General features: G+C 30.1%; 1 protein-coding gene across 2 annotated transcripts; it reads right to left on the minus strand.

Annotated features, from left to right (window-relative positions):
* Window positions 1-2,722: 2,722 nt before the first annotated feature.
* On the minus strand, window positions 2,723-12,093 carry LOC140872194 (potassium transporter 26-like). 2 transcript variants are annotated; one of them, XM_073274982.1, is made up of 7 exons: window positions 11,435-12,092; window positions 5,326-5,812; window positions 4,847-4,897; window positions 4,491-4,751; window positions 4,304-4,356; window positions 3,803-4,172; window positions 2,723-3,697 (listed from the first exon to the last, which is right to left on the minus strand). In XM_073274982.1, exons 1-7 carry the CDS (start codon window positions 11,612-11,614, stop codon window positions 2,871-2,873), a joined length of 2,229 nt encoding a protein of 742 aa, XP_073131083.1. In that variant the 5' UTR covers window positions 11,615-12,092; the 3' UTR covers window positions 2,723-2,870. The 2 variants fall into 2 exon arrangements, with proteins under 2 accessions (XP_073131083.1, XP_073131084.1); XM_073274983.1 differs by lacking the exon at window positions 4,847-4,897 and having other exon boundaries at window positions 11,435-12,093.
* Between the last annotated feature and the right edge of the window lie 1,171 nt (window positions 12,094-13,264).

Here is a 13,264-nt window from a genome sequence, read left to right on the forward strand (position 1 = left end):
AAAGTGTGTTTTTTTAATTGATTTCATTATAAATTAATATGATAATAATAATAACAAAAGGAATTATCTGCCCCACGTGACACACCACCGCCACATTTCGATTGATGTCATTAAGAATTATAATCAATATGTTGTTTTTCTTAGTAGAAGTAGATTCTGGGTTTCCTATGACTTTTTACCTTATTTTATAAAGAAAAATATTATTTCATCTACCGACATTTTAGGATTACTGAAGTGCCAAGTGCGCGTGCGAGTGGATTAGTGGAACCCAAAAAACTGATATAGCATCGAGAAATACCACGTAACACCATAAATTACTGACACGATATCGAGAATTGTTCGTATGTCTTGCTATCACATCAACAATTGGACCAATATAGTTGAAAATTAAAATAAAAATGAACTTTAAATATTCGACCGGAGAAGAAGAACTCAAAATGGAACAAGTACTTGGTAGATCAAAAATATTATTATTTTCCATACTTTAATAGTTCTATAACTTCATGTGTTATATTTTATGCATATATAGTTAGTAAAGAACCGTTCAATTAGATAAATGCAAGTACATTAATATCATAAGAAGGATAAATTTGTTACATCCTTCCTAATTTAATTGTCATCACATCATCTAGTGTTACAACTTACACATCTAGATTTACATATTTTATTCTAAATAAAAAAATTATTCTTGTACCTTATTTTTAGAAAAAAATTTTAAAAATACATTTGAAATAATTTTATAATTTCAAATACAATGTGTAATCCAACATCGTTTAACTGTCATTATACATTGATACCGATACATCAGCAGCTTGCATGCGGACTGGACTGTTCAATTATCAAAATCAGAGAGCAGTTGGCCAAATTCAAATTAATCAATCAAATATGGTTGAAGAAGAGAATCCCACTTCGCCACTAGTTTCCATTCCATTGGATACAAAGTCATTGGATCATCTTTAATTTAGTATTCCATTTGGACACTTCGATTGTTTTATTGTTTCCCCAACCACTTCTTTCCATATCTATCACTCAATCTTATCCACTCAACTCGGAGTACTATTATCGTGGAATCAGTTATATTTCCAGTTAATTAATTAAAGGGGATACTGATTTTCGAACTTCATAGTCTATGGTGTATACATGATATATATATACACACTTGGCACGAAAATAATAGTAATATGATTTTTTGTGATTTGGAAATCTGCCGCGAGTAATGTTGGGTTTCTTTCATTTTGTTTGTTTTTTATAGAAAAAATCATTATTTAGAAATTTAACCGGTACTGATTGTGGTGAATAAGAGATTAGCTATTTAGCTTTACGTAAATATTGATTTTACTTAAAGTATATGTATTTCTTAGATTTTTAATCTTTTATGTAATGGTTTTAAATGTAATATGTATGTTACTATGTCTAAATGACATTTTAAAAAATATTATTGATGCCTAGTTTTTAGAAGCACCTAAACTTGATTTGGAAACGTTGATTATGTAGAAAAATTATACAATTAGATGGAAATACGTTTTGGGAAAATTGAAATATAGTGAAAATATCTATATGATGAACATCATTTAATGAACAGTCTCTGCACAAGAAGTAACTATTTTTTGGTGTTTACAAATTAAGTAATTATTTCTTTTATGCGGTTAATGTTCGAACACAACTAAAAAAATTATATAAGCACGCAAGTTGAGTGTATATGATCACTAATAATTGACTAGTGTCTTGTTGCACGCGTTGCGTGCTAAATAATTCGTTTTTTTATAATAAAATTATATTCTAATTAAATTATCAAATAAAATGATTGTATTACATATTAAATACAAAAATTGAGAGGAAAAATGAAAGATAGAGTTAAATGAAAAAAAGATATGGTGTGTGTTTTTCTTTTATATATATATATATATATATATATATATATATATATATATATATATATATATATATATCTTTAATTTATATTTTGTGGACATACATAATATAGTAGTAATAGATAAGTTTTGAGGAGTGCTTATGTCAAATTATTGGCGCCGGTACTGATCAGGAAACATGTATGACTCGAACTATCGAAATTTAATTAATCAATTGATTATGAAACCTAATATATATATAATCGATTGATAAATTAATTTAATCATAAGAGAACAAGATTATCAAACGTCACTTTAATGGAATAAACTGTGCTATAAGCCGACAAGTTCCATATTATATTAACCTGATAATAATTGATCATACCATAAATATTGTTTCACACCGGCCGAATTTAAACCAAATTAAGCATATGATAATGTCATGAGATTAATAAGCAATTCTTCTTTTACCACCCCCACAATTAACCATTTACAGAGTGATGAAATGACATAAACATCTTGAGCGCCGTGAATTCAAACAACGTACAAGAAAGATAAAAAAAGAAAACCCTAGTTGTTGAACTTGGAAAAGAATTTTATTTAGAAAAAAAATATTTTTTTTTGTCCATTAACTTGTCCATGTTTTGGTTTTGGTCCATTAATTTTTTAAAATTTGGTTTTCGTACGCTAACTTTTAATATTCAATGATTTTGGTCCAACTGCACACGTGTCAGCTATACGTTAGCACACGTCAGCATTTTCCGGGTGACATGTATGTCAATGTCTAGCTGACACGTATGCAGTTGGACCAAAATAACTGAAAATTAAAAGTTAGTGTACCAAAACAAAAACATGGACAAGTTAATGGAAAAAAAAATATTTCCCCTTGTATTTATCTTCATTTTACAAGTTTGATAATTATCATTCGAATACAAATAATACAATGCACCTCTTGGTGACGAACGATGATTTCTTTTTCGGCCTAACAATATTTGTTTCTGCCATGTCATAATAATGCATTTAGATTTCATAAAGCATCCCAACTTGCAGTGTTCTCTCAAGTGGGATTCCCAGTGTTGATATTGCTGATCTGCTGTTCTTCTGCAGAAATCTGTAAATATGATCTATCGTCAATCTTGCAAGAATCCCACCATCCCGATTCGCTTTAAGAATCGTCCTCCCGACAACAAACACAACCTCGTCGCGAGCTGCTGCTGACTCTGATAACATCCTTATTTCATCCGAATCATCGGCAAGTTCTTGAAGTTTTTTGGCGACCGAGGCAACATAATCAACTCCTTCCATTTCTTGAGAATCACCGTATCCAAACCGCACGGTACACCGATAAATCCCTCCATTTCCCAATTTTCCCACATTTAATCTTTCCCGAGGAGGCACAGTTTTGATTGGAAGAATTCTAATGGTAACTATTACCATTACTTCACGTACAGAGTTGGTATGTTGTATATAATGTCGAATGATTGGTGGGATACCGTTGCCGAGATCGGCGAAGAAGAAGCAAGCTCCTCTTGTCCGGTGCATGCTGTTACTCGACAAGATTTGATCCAATTCTTGGGTGGTCATCTTGTTTTTGGATTCATACTCTGTTTTTTTACTTCTTCCATAAGTCCATGATAACATGACGGCGACGAAGAACGCGGATATAGCCAAGGGTACCCATCCCCCTTGTGGGATTTTGTTTAGCAGAGATGTCATGAATATGCCTTCGATTATAATGTAAGGGAAGAAGAAACAGAGGACTAGTAGGACTCTTGTCTTCCATATGACAAGCATGACAATTGTTGTCAAGAAAGTTGTTATTATCATGACCCATATTACCACCACACCTGTAGTATACACAAATCTTTAAAGTTCACAAAGATTCTTGAATAAGGGATAATTTTTTTAAAAGAAAAAATTTAAGTACTATAATATATCCTTACTAGACTTACCATATGCATTAGCTAGCTGCACCCCACCTTTGAAACCAACAACAAGACCAACAGTGAGAAGCATCAATAAGTAGTTGATTTCTGGTGAATAAACTTGGCCTTCATGTTTTGACGAAGTGTGGATTATGTTAACGCGGGGGAAACAACCGAGGGCCAACGATTGTTTCACGATGGAGAAGCTTGCAGAGATCATAGACTGGCTTGCAACGATGGCAGCTAGTGTTGATATAACAAACATGGGCCAGTATACTCGATTCGGGAGGGAACTGTAATATGCATCAGTTATTTTCTCAGGGTTCTTAACTAAGTATGCGGTTTCGCCCGCGTATGAGAGGATCAGTGAAGGGTAAACCACCAAAGAGAAAGCCAACTGGAAAACAAGAATTAAAAATGATAGCCATTGTTTTTGGATAAATTATCCCATATTCTTCCCAGTACTACTAAACTTTGTATATATATTGATGGAGTATTACAATATATCGACTCTTTTTTGTGACCCACCTGAATTGCCCTCTTATTGAAATGGCCCAAATCAGCAAACATGGCCTCAGCTCCTGTTTCAAATTTCATGACAACTTCATTTAAACAAAGAAACTGCTAATAATAATCATACTAAGTTCAAGTTTTTATACTTTACAAATTACAAGGTTCAAAATTACTGTATATATATATATATATATATATATACCTGTGATGCCCAAGAAAACAGATCCAAGAAGATCCCATGCAATCTTCCCATTTTTCAGAAAGAATTTCACAATGTAGTGTGGTGACACAGCTTTGACAACTGAGGGACGGTGCTTTATAATATTATATACACCGATTGAAAAGTTTGTAGCAAACCAAATGAGCATAATCGGAGAGAATAAGAAGCTAACTTTGCTAGTCCCGCAACGTTGGAAGGCAAACAGAGCAATCAGAAGCACGACCGATATCCAAACAACATGATCTAACATCGGAAAAGATCGAAAACGGGCAATGTATGCGTTAGAGACCCCATCGAATAAACTATCTCAAAATTTTTAAAAACATATATATGTCCACCTTGAGTTATTTTGTTGGAGCGAGATTGAATTCCTTGGAGAGCTGAAAGAACTACGGCAAATGGGAAAATGTAATACTTTTAAGAGTCCATATGAATCAAGGAAAAACTGCAATTTTGGTCCTCTATGTTTGTAATTTTGCGATTTCGATCCTCTATATATTCATATTTCAGTTTTAGTCCTGCATGTTTCGATTTTTGACAATTTTAGTCTTTTTTTATTCGAAAATGCTTACGTGACACTATACACGTCAGCTCCACATTAGTGCTGTATTGGTGTCACATCAGCGCTACATCAGAAAAAGGACTACAATTGCCAAAAAAAAAATAAAGATATCGGACTAAAACTGAAATGTGAAAACATAAAGAACCAAAATCGCAAAGTAACAAATATACAGACTAAAAAATCAATTTTCCCTATGAATCATGCAATAAGAATTATGGGAATATTTTTTACTTAAATCGAGGATAAATTAATTACCACAAGTTGCAGGAGTGAGTGCGCCATCTCCAATAACCATACAGGTCCCGATCCAAACAAGAACAGTGAGGCAATTCTGAGCGTGTGGGCTTTTTTCAAGAAATTCTTTAGTCTTGGTGCTCAAACGGCCGCCTCCTCCTTTACCATAATTATGCACCGTGTAACTAATTAGATCCGATTCGGACCGCGTATTCCGAACCGAGAAGTTGCTGTGAAAGTTTATGTGCCTCCGGATATAGGAATACAAGGCAAACGTTCCACCTTCGCCATGATCATTTGCTTGAAGCACGATGAAAACATATTTTACGAGTACGACGATTGTTAATGTCCACATGATAAGGCTTAATGTGCCTACAAGATCATCTTCGGAGAGGTTCGTTAGATTGGTGGCGGAGAAAACATTGACAGGAGAAGTTCCCAAGTCACCATAGACTATGCCAAGAGATTGGTAAGCCAAGAGTAGGGTTTGCATGGCCGCTGGATATTCCTGCAGGAAAAAGGTCTTTTATAGTCCACCAGTATATGTTCTACTAGTCCGTATCATTTTACACCACAACACTTGTAATATCACATGTACAACAACGATATTTATAACAATTATATCGAATTACTCTAAAATGTGTTGTACAAATTTGGTTGTACATATAGCATTACTCTAAAGTAAATGTGGATGGAAAAACTAATAACAAGACCGGGATTGAAGGGAGAGAATCGATCCAATAAAGAGTCAAAAATAATAAAAAGAGAAAACGATGTGAGTCCGCGGATCCGTGATTCAAAACTACTTGTGATTTAAATTTTCTCTTGCTAGTAATTAGCGGTGGGAGAAAATACCGAATTTTCGGTATATCGAAGTTATCGTATCAAAATACTGAATTTTTGGTATATCGGATATTTCGATACGTTACGGTACGGTGCGATAAGGATACCGAATTTTTCAGTACGATAACGGCATGAAATTTGAAAATTTCGTTACATACTGATATACAGAAATAGAGTAACAATATAAAAAAATTTAAAAATATATAATATTTATAAACAATACATTTATACATTTTTTAAAATATGAGGTTTTTTTGATATAAAACGGTATATACCGATACCGTACCGAAGTTTCGGTGTACCGTAAAATTTGGATATGATCGGTATACTATTTATATGTACCGAAAATATCGAGATTTATAACATTTTCTTATTCCATAATTTTCGATACGGTACGATATACCACCCTATTAGTAATAACTACGGTGCGCATTCGATTAAAACCGAACCCAACTTTCTAAAATTAAATTATCGACAAATTAAACCGAATACATTGAAATTTACTACAAAACAGAATGAACCGGACCGAAAAATAGGTTATTTCAATAGTAAACCAAATTACCCAACTTATAGAATTTTTTTTAAAAAAAGAAAGTTTTAATTAAAAAATGTAATATAAAAATTAAATTAAATAAATTTAAATCTTATTTATTAAAATTATATATATATTTCAAGCGTATTTCTATTGTCCAATAAAATTTCATTATAAATTAGCAATATTTATATTCTAATAAACTTATTAGAAAATTTAATATGATTGCCTTTTTTTCGTTATAAAAGTTCGGTTTATCGGTTAACCAAAGTTTTATGTTAAAAACCAAAACTAAACCGAATTATTCAATATTTTTAAAACTAAAACCAAAATTTCGAATAAAAGTGAATCAATTTTTTAAATATATTTAGTTCGGTCCATTATAAAAATCTAATCAACCCAAAAATTTTCAACAAAGAATTAATTTTCAAATATCATAATTATTCAATTTTTTATTATTCTAAATCAAAAAATAACAATACAAGTCCAATAATAATTGTAACATCAATAGTACTTCTCAAATATTTCAACTAATTGATTATTTTCTCTCAAAATTCACAACAATAAAATAGATTTTTAAGGTAAAAATCTAAATATACATCTTTAGTTAATATTATCAAAATTCAAGTAATTGCAATTAAACAATCGACATCATTTTAGAATTGTCGGATTTTACCTCAAAGAAACATAATCTCAAAATTAGGGGTGGGTCGGTACGGTATATCGTACCGAAAATCGAATACCGTACCGAAAAAATCGGTATGGAATTTTTTCATATCGATACCGTATTGTATACCGAATATACCGAGTTTTCGGTATACCGAAATTTCGGTATGGCGAAAATCTATACCGTGTGCCGATACCGAATTCAAAAAAAATTCGGTATACCAGCAAAAAAATCGGTATACCGAAAATTTTCATACATATATTTTTTTAAAAAAAATATTTTTCGGTATGATACCGTACTGAAATTTTCGATAATTTTGATAATTTTTTCGGTACGATTTTTCGGTATTTCGAAATAATACTGCAATCCGCTGTGGCAAAAAGCGGACGCTGCAATATTTTGCAGCGTCCGCTCATGCTGGCAGCTCATGGGGACTTGCAATTTGCACGTCCCCATGTGCAACCTCTTTTTTTTTTTTGGTTTGTTTTTTTATAAATCAATTATATAACTAATTATATTTTATAAAATTATTATTTATTAAGTATCGGTAGGATAATGTTTTCCTCAAAAATCTGAATTTTAATTTTAATTTTCGAATTCGATGATGAGGCTGAAAAATTATTAAGAAAAGAAAACAAAAAATTTATGGTTAAAAAAATTAAATTGATTAAATAATTTTTTTTGAACATATTATTTATAAAAAAATTAGTTAATCTAAATAAACATATTTTCAATAAATGTATTTTATTTTTTTAAATATAAATTATATTTTTAACTTAAATTTGGGTAGCAAAGTTATACATATTCTGCCGTTAGAAAATTTTTTAACCCGAACTCGAGATGAAACAAAATCATCTCGGAAAATATGAACTCGAAATCGATCCAAATATATCAGAATTAATCATTTAGGTCTGTCCATATAACTAAAGGACTTGCAGAGATCCAAACGAATTAAAATAAGTCAAAAAAATTCGTTAACCAATTATTAATACAAAAAATTAAATTTCTATTAAAAATATGATATAAAATAAATTTATCGAAATTTATTTATTTAATTTAACTAATTTGTTTTATAAATATAACTGATTCCAAATAAATTTATTTAATCAATTGAAATTTTTTTAATCATAATTTTTTATTTTTGACTCTTAATAATTTTTTATGCCGTCAAATTCGAAAATTAGAATTAAAATTTAGACTTTTGATAAAAAAAATTATTATACAAATAATAAATAAATAATGGTTTTGCAAAATATTATTAATTATATAATTTATTAAAAAACAAAAACTAAAAAAAAGAAAATATTGTATATGATTACTTTGTGATCAAAAAAATTAGTTAACCTAAATAAAAATATTTAGATAAATATATTTTATATCATATTTTTAAATATAATTTTTATTGTTTTATTAAAAAATTGATTAGCGGAGTTATTGACTTATTTCAATTTGTTTGGATCTATGCAAGTCTTTTAGTTCTATGGATAGATCTAAAGAAATAATTCGAATATATTGGAGTTTATAATTTTTGAGATGATTTCGTTTCGACTCGAATTCGGGTTTAAAAATTTTCTAATAGCATTTTTGAATCAATTTGACACGAATAGATATGAATTAACTCCTCTAGATTTATCCACAGAACCGAGGGACCTCCACAAATCCAAACGAATTAAAATAAATATATAACTTTACTACCCAAATTTAAGTTAAAAATAGATTTTTTTTTAAAAAATAAAATAAATTTAATGAAAATATGTTTATTTAGATTAAATAATTTTTTTATAAATATATATGTTTAAAAAAAGTTATTTAATCAATATAATTTTTTATTTTATTTCCTTAATAATTTTTCATCCCCATCATCGAATTCAAAAATTAGAATTAAAATTCAGATTTTTTTTAAAAAAATTATATATCAGTATTTAATAAATAATAATTTTACAAAATATAATTAATTATATAATTAATTTAAAAAAAAACAACTCAAAAAAAAAAAAAAGAGGTTGCACATGAGGACGTGCAAATTGCAAATCCCCATTTACATGCGCTGCCAGCATTTGCCACGGCGGATTGCAATAGTTTTGCGATTCGTTGTGGCACACATTATTTTTTATATTATTTTATTTTTTAAAATTACAAATAAAAAAACCCCTACTCAAAATCTACAATATAAACAAAACAATATATTGGCGATAAATGAAATGTGATTTGTGAGAGTTGTTTTATTTTTAATTTTTTTAGTATGGGGTTGAAATTTTTATTTCTTTCTAAAAAAATCCATGGGTTGAAAAAAAACTTAAAATATATTTTCCTTTTTTTTTTTAAAGTGGGGTTGGAGTCCATCCTAAACCCGCCTTTATAGAATTACATATTTTGGTCCTGTAATTTGGACTTTTTTCACTTTTGAAATAGTACTTTCAGTCTCGTAATTTTTGTCTTTTTTTCACTTTTGGGTTTGTTATATTAAAATTTCATTTGTGATCTTGTAACTTGTATATTGGTTTAGTTTAATTTGTATTTGCTTTCATTTTTTTTTCTTATTTGACTGAAAGACTCATTTAACTTGTATTTGCTTCACGTTATGTCCTTTTACAACCAACAATTACAAACACGATAGATCAGATAAAAAAAATAAAAAATAAAAATAACATTCAAATTACATAACTAAAAATGAAAATTCGTTGTAACACACTTACATAAATAACAATGAAAAAAATACTTATAGAACTAAAAAAATAAATTCATTTTTAACAAGATAAAAAGTGGAAAAAACACAAATAACGAGACCAAAAATTTAGGGATCCCCAATAAAAATTTATAGTTTAGTTCTCCCGATAAAGAAATATTTAATTTTTAAACCCAAATCAAAATTATTATCCAAAGATATAGGGCCCCTTATTTTCTGCAAATTTGGCATTATCTTCCTCAGTGTTTAGTTGGAATTTTGTCATTGTGCATCACTACAAAGACATATTTGCTCTCCCCAGGCCCAATAAAATAAAGCATCTAATCAAAATCATCATTTTTTCCAAGTATATATATATATATATATATATAAACGTGGGGCTCATCATATATATATATAATTTTTTTTTTTTTGAAATGTAATATATATAATTTTTGCCTGCAATAACTATTCGATTGCAACAATTCATCTCCCATCTATTCTTTTAAGATTGAATTACTAGCTAGTTCCATAAATAAATATGTGCAACTGAAATTTTAATTCTCATGATAAAAAAACAAAGTAAATCGCAATTTTGGTTTCTTATCAGATTTCAGTGCTAGTGCAATAACTTTGTTTATTTAATAATAATTTTAGTATTTTTTTCGATGTATCACTTATGTTATTAGTGTCATATCAACGCTCAAAAAATAATACTAAATTTACCAAAAATAAAAAGATATCAAACTAAATCTGAAATTGATCAAAAATGGTAAAAAAAAAAAAAAAAAAAAAAAAAAAATCAAACATATACAAACAAAATGCAAGTCTCTCGTAAAAATACCTTACAAACAAACCCATGATCTTTGGATATCTCCGAGGGTCCCAGAAATTAAATGATCTTTCTCTAAAGGTGAGTGTGGCTATTGGGTTTACTTTCAGCATTACCAGAAACTAACTGCTGCATATTTGAATCTAATCATTCTGTTATATATAATTTAGTATATTTAAAAACGATAGCTTCGCTTTCTTATGAAATATTTCTAGTTCTTTTTCGCCGTAGCACTACTATAGAGTTTTTTTTTTATTTATAAAAATAACAATTTCCTGTTCAAACGAATTGGATTTTCACGTCAAGAAATGTTAGTGTACATGTTTAGGAAATTAAAACAGGGGCGAGAGTTTTTTCGCCGTAGAATATATATATTCATGTCAATTCAACAATACAGTAAAATTTCCAATGGCTTTAGAAAAGCGCATCTACGCTACTCCATACTTATACGATATTTACTTGTATAATATTTATATTCGCGGATAAATTAATATTCAAACTATAAACGTCAAGCAAATGTTTAACAAATATACCACTACATGATTACTTTTAAGAATAATATTCTATGTAAATAAATAAACATAAAATCACCTTTTCCACTGTACTTGTGGCCACGACGCCAATCTTCTCCCCGGGGAGTGCAAAATCGCCGCCGCTGCTAATTTCAAGCTCAATGCTTCCCATAATGCAGTTGTTTCTAATCTCAATCTCATTTGCATGCAATAAATAAATATTATATATATATACAATACTCAATAATTTATTATGCATGGAACTCTTATAAATGGTGAGCAACTTGCAGCCACATGTAGGGCCCTCAATTCTGGCCTGCCCATCAGGGCGGGTCCGGCTGGCCTAAATTGATGATGAGTTGAAAATATTTCAACTCAATTTAACTCGCAATCGTCCAACACATAAAAAATATAAAAAATTGAAAAAAAAATTAAAAATATCATGTATATAAATAATTATAAATGATATACATAAATAATTAAATTTTCAAAATTAATCAATTAAACATAAATTATAATAAATCATATAAACAATTTAAAGCATATAATCACATATAAAACATTTCAAATATTATAAATTAAATCGTTCAAAACTTATCAATCATGCATAAAATATTTAAAATATTAATTAATATAATTTAAAAAAATGTAAAAAAAAATTGACGAGCCGGCCTGGCCTTCCCACCCGTCTTGGCCCGCATCCCAAACGGGCCGCCAAAAGCATTACTCATCCAGCCTTATTTTTTGTAATAGTGAGACGGGTTGACCTAACAGATTAAACCCAAATTATCGACTCTAACCACATGATAAAAAAAAATGTATGCCCACGAGCGTGATATTCATTGGATGTATGTTCGCCTCAAATTCATGGAGATCATGCATATCACAACATCCTAAAAATTAGGAGTCAGTCAGGGAGACAACCACAATCCAAATTATGATTAAATTATATTTTATTGTAAGTAAATGGATAAAAGAATGCATGCGAGCGGTGTTGGTGTCTTAGTTTGTGTTCCACATCGGTTGGCTAAATAATTTGGGAGTTTTTTATAAAGACAAGGAAAAACCTCCCCTCTTGAGCTAGCTTTTGAGGTGAGTTAGGTCCATGTCTCATTTCTTAACGTGATATCAGAAATTTGGGTCCTTTAAAAAAATTTTGGGTATTGAGATTGCTCGTTCCAAACATGGCTGTATTTGAATCAACGTAAGTATACTCTGGAGTTAAATTTTGATGTTGGTTTGTCTGGATGCAAACCATTTGACACGCTTATGGAACAACACTTGAAATTAACCACGGCTACGTTCGATGCGATTCTTGATTCTCATTTTGTGTTGGTTGCAAATGACTCCCTTCTGCCTGACCCTTCTATATATTAGTGGTTTATTGGTCGTCTCATTTACCTCACACTTACACGGCCTGATATCTGTATGTCGTACAACATCTTAGTAAATTCATGCAAGCTCCTAAATCTTCTCACATGCATGCTGCTAAACGAGTTCTTGGTTATCTCAAGAAGTCCCCTGGTTTGGGTATTATGTTATCCACTTTTTGTGATCTGCAGTTGTATGCCTATTGTGACTCCGATTGGTCTTCTTGTCCAATAAGTCGTAAATCACTTATTGGTTACATCATCTCTCTTGGATCTTCTCCTATTTTCTGAAAAACAAAAGAAACAAAGTATTGTTTATCATTCTTTTGTCGAGGCCGAATATTGTTCCATGGCCTCTGTTGCTTGTGAAATTGTGTGGCTGCATGCATGGTTTACTTTCTGATATGGGTCTGCACTTTGATCATCCACTGTTCTTCATTGCGACAATCAAGCTGCTCTACACATCACTGCTAATCCTAATTTATTTCACGAACGGACGAGGCACATTGACATCGATTGTCATTTTATACGAGAGAATA

The sequence above is a fragment of the Henckelia pumila genome, unplaced genomic scaffold (genome assembly GCF_033568475.1).
Source record: "Henckelia pumila isolate YLH828 unplaced genomic scaffold, ASM3356847v2 CTG_461:::fragment_3, whole genome shotgun sequence".
Classification (NCBI taxonomy): Eukaryota; Viridiplantae; Streptophyta; class Magnoliopsida; order Lamiales; family Gesneriaceae; genus Henckelia; species Henckelia pumila.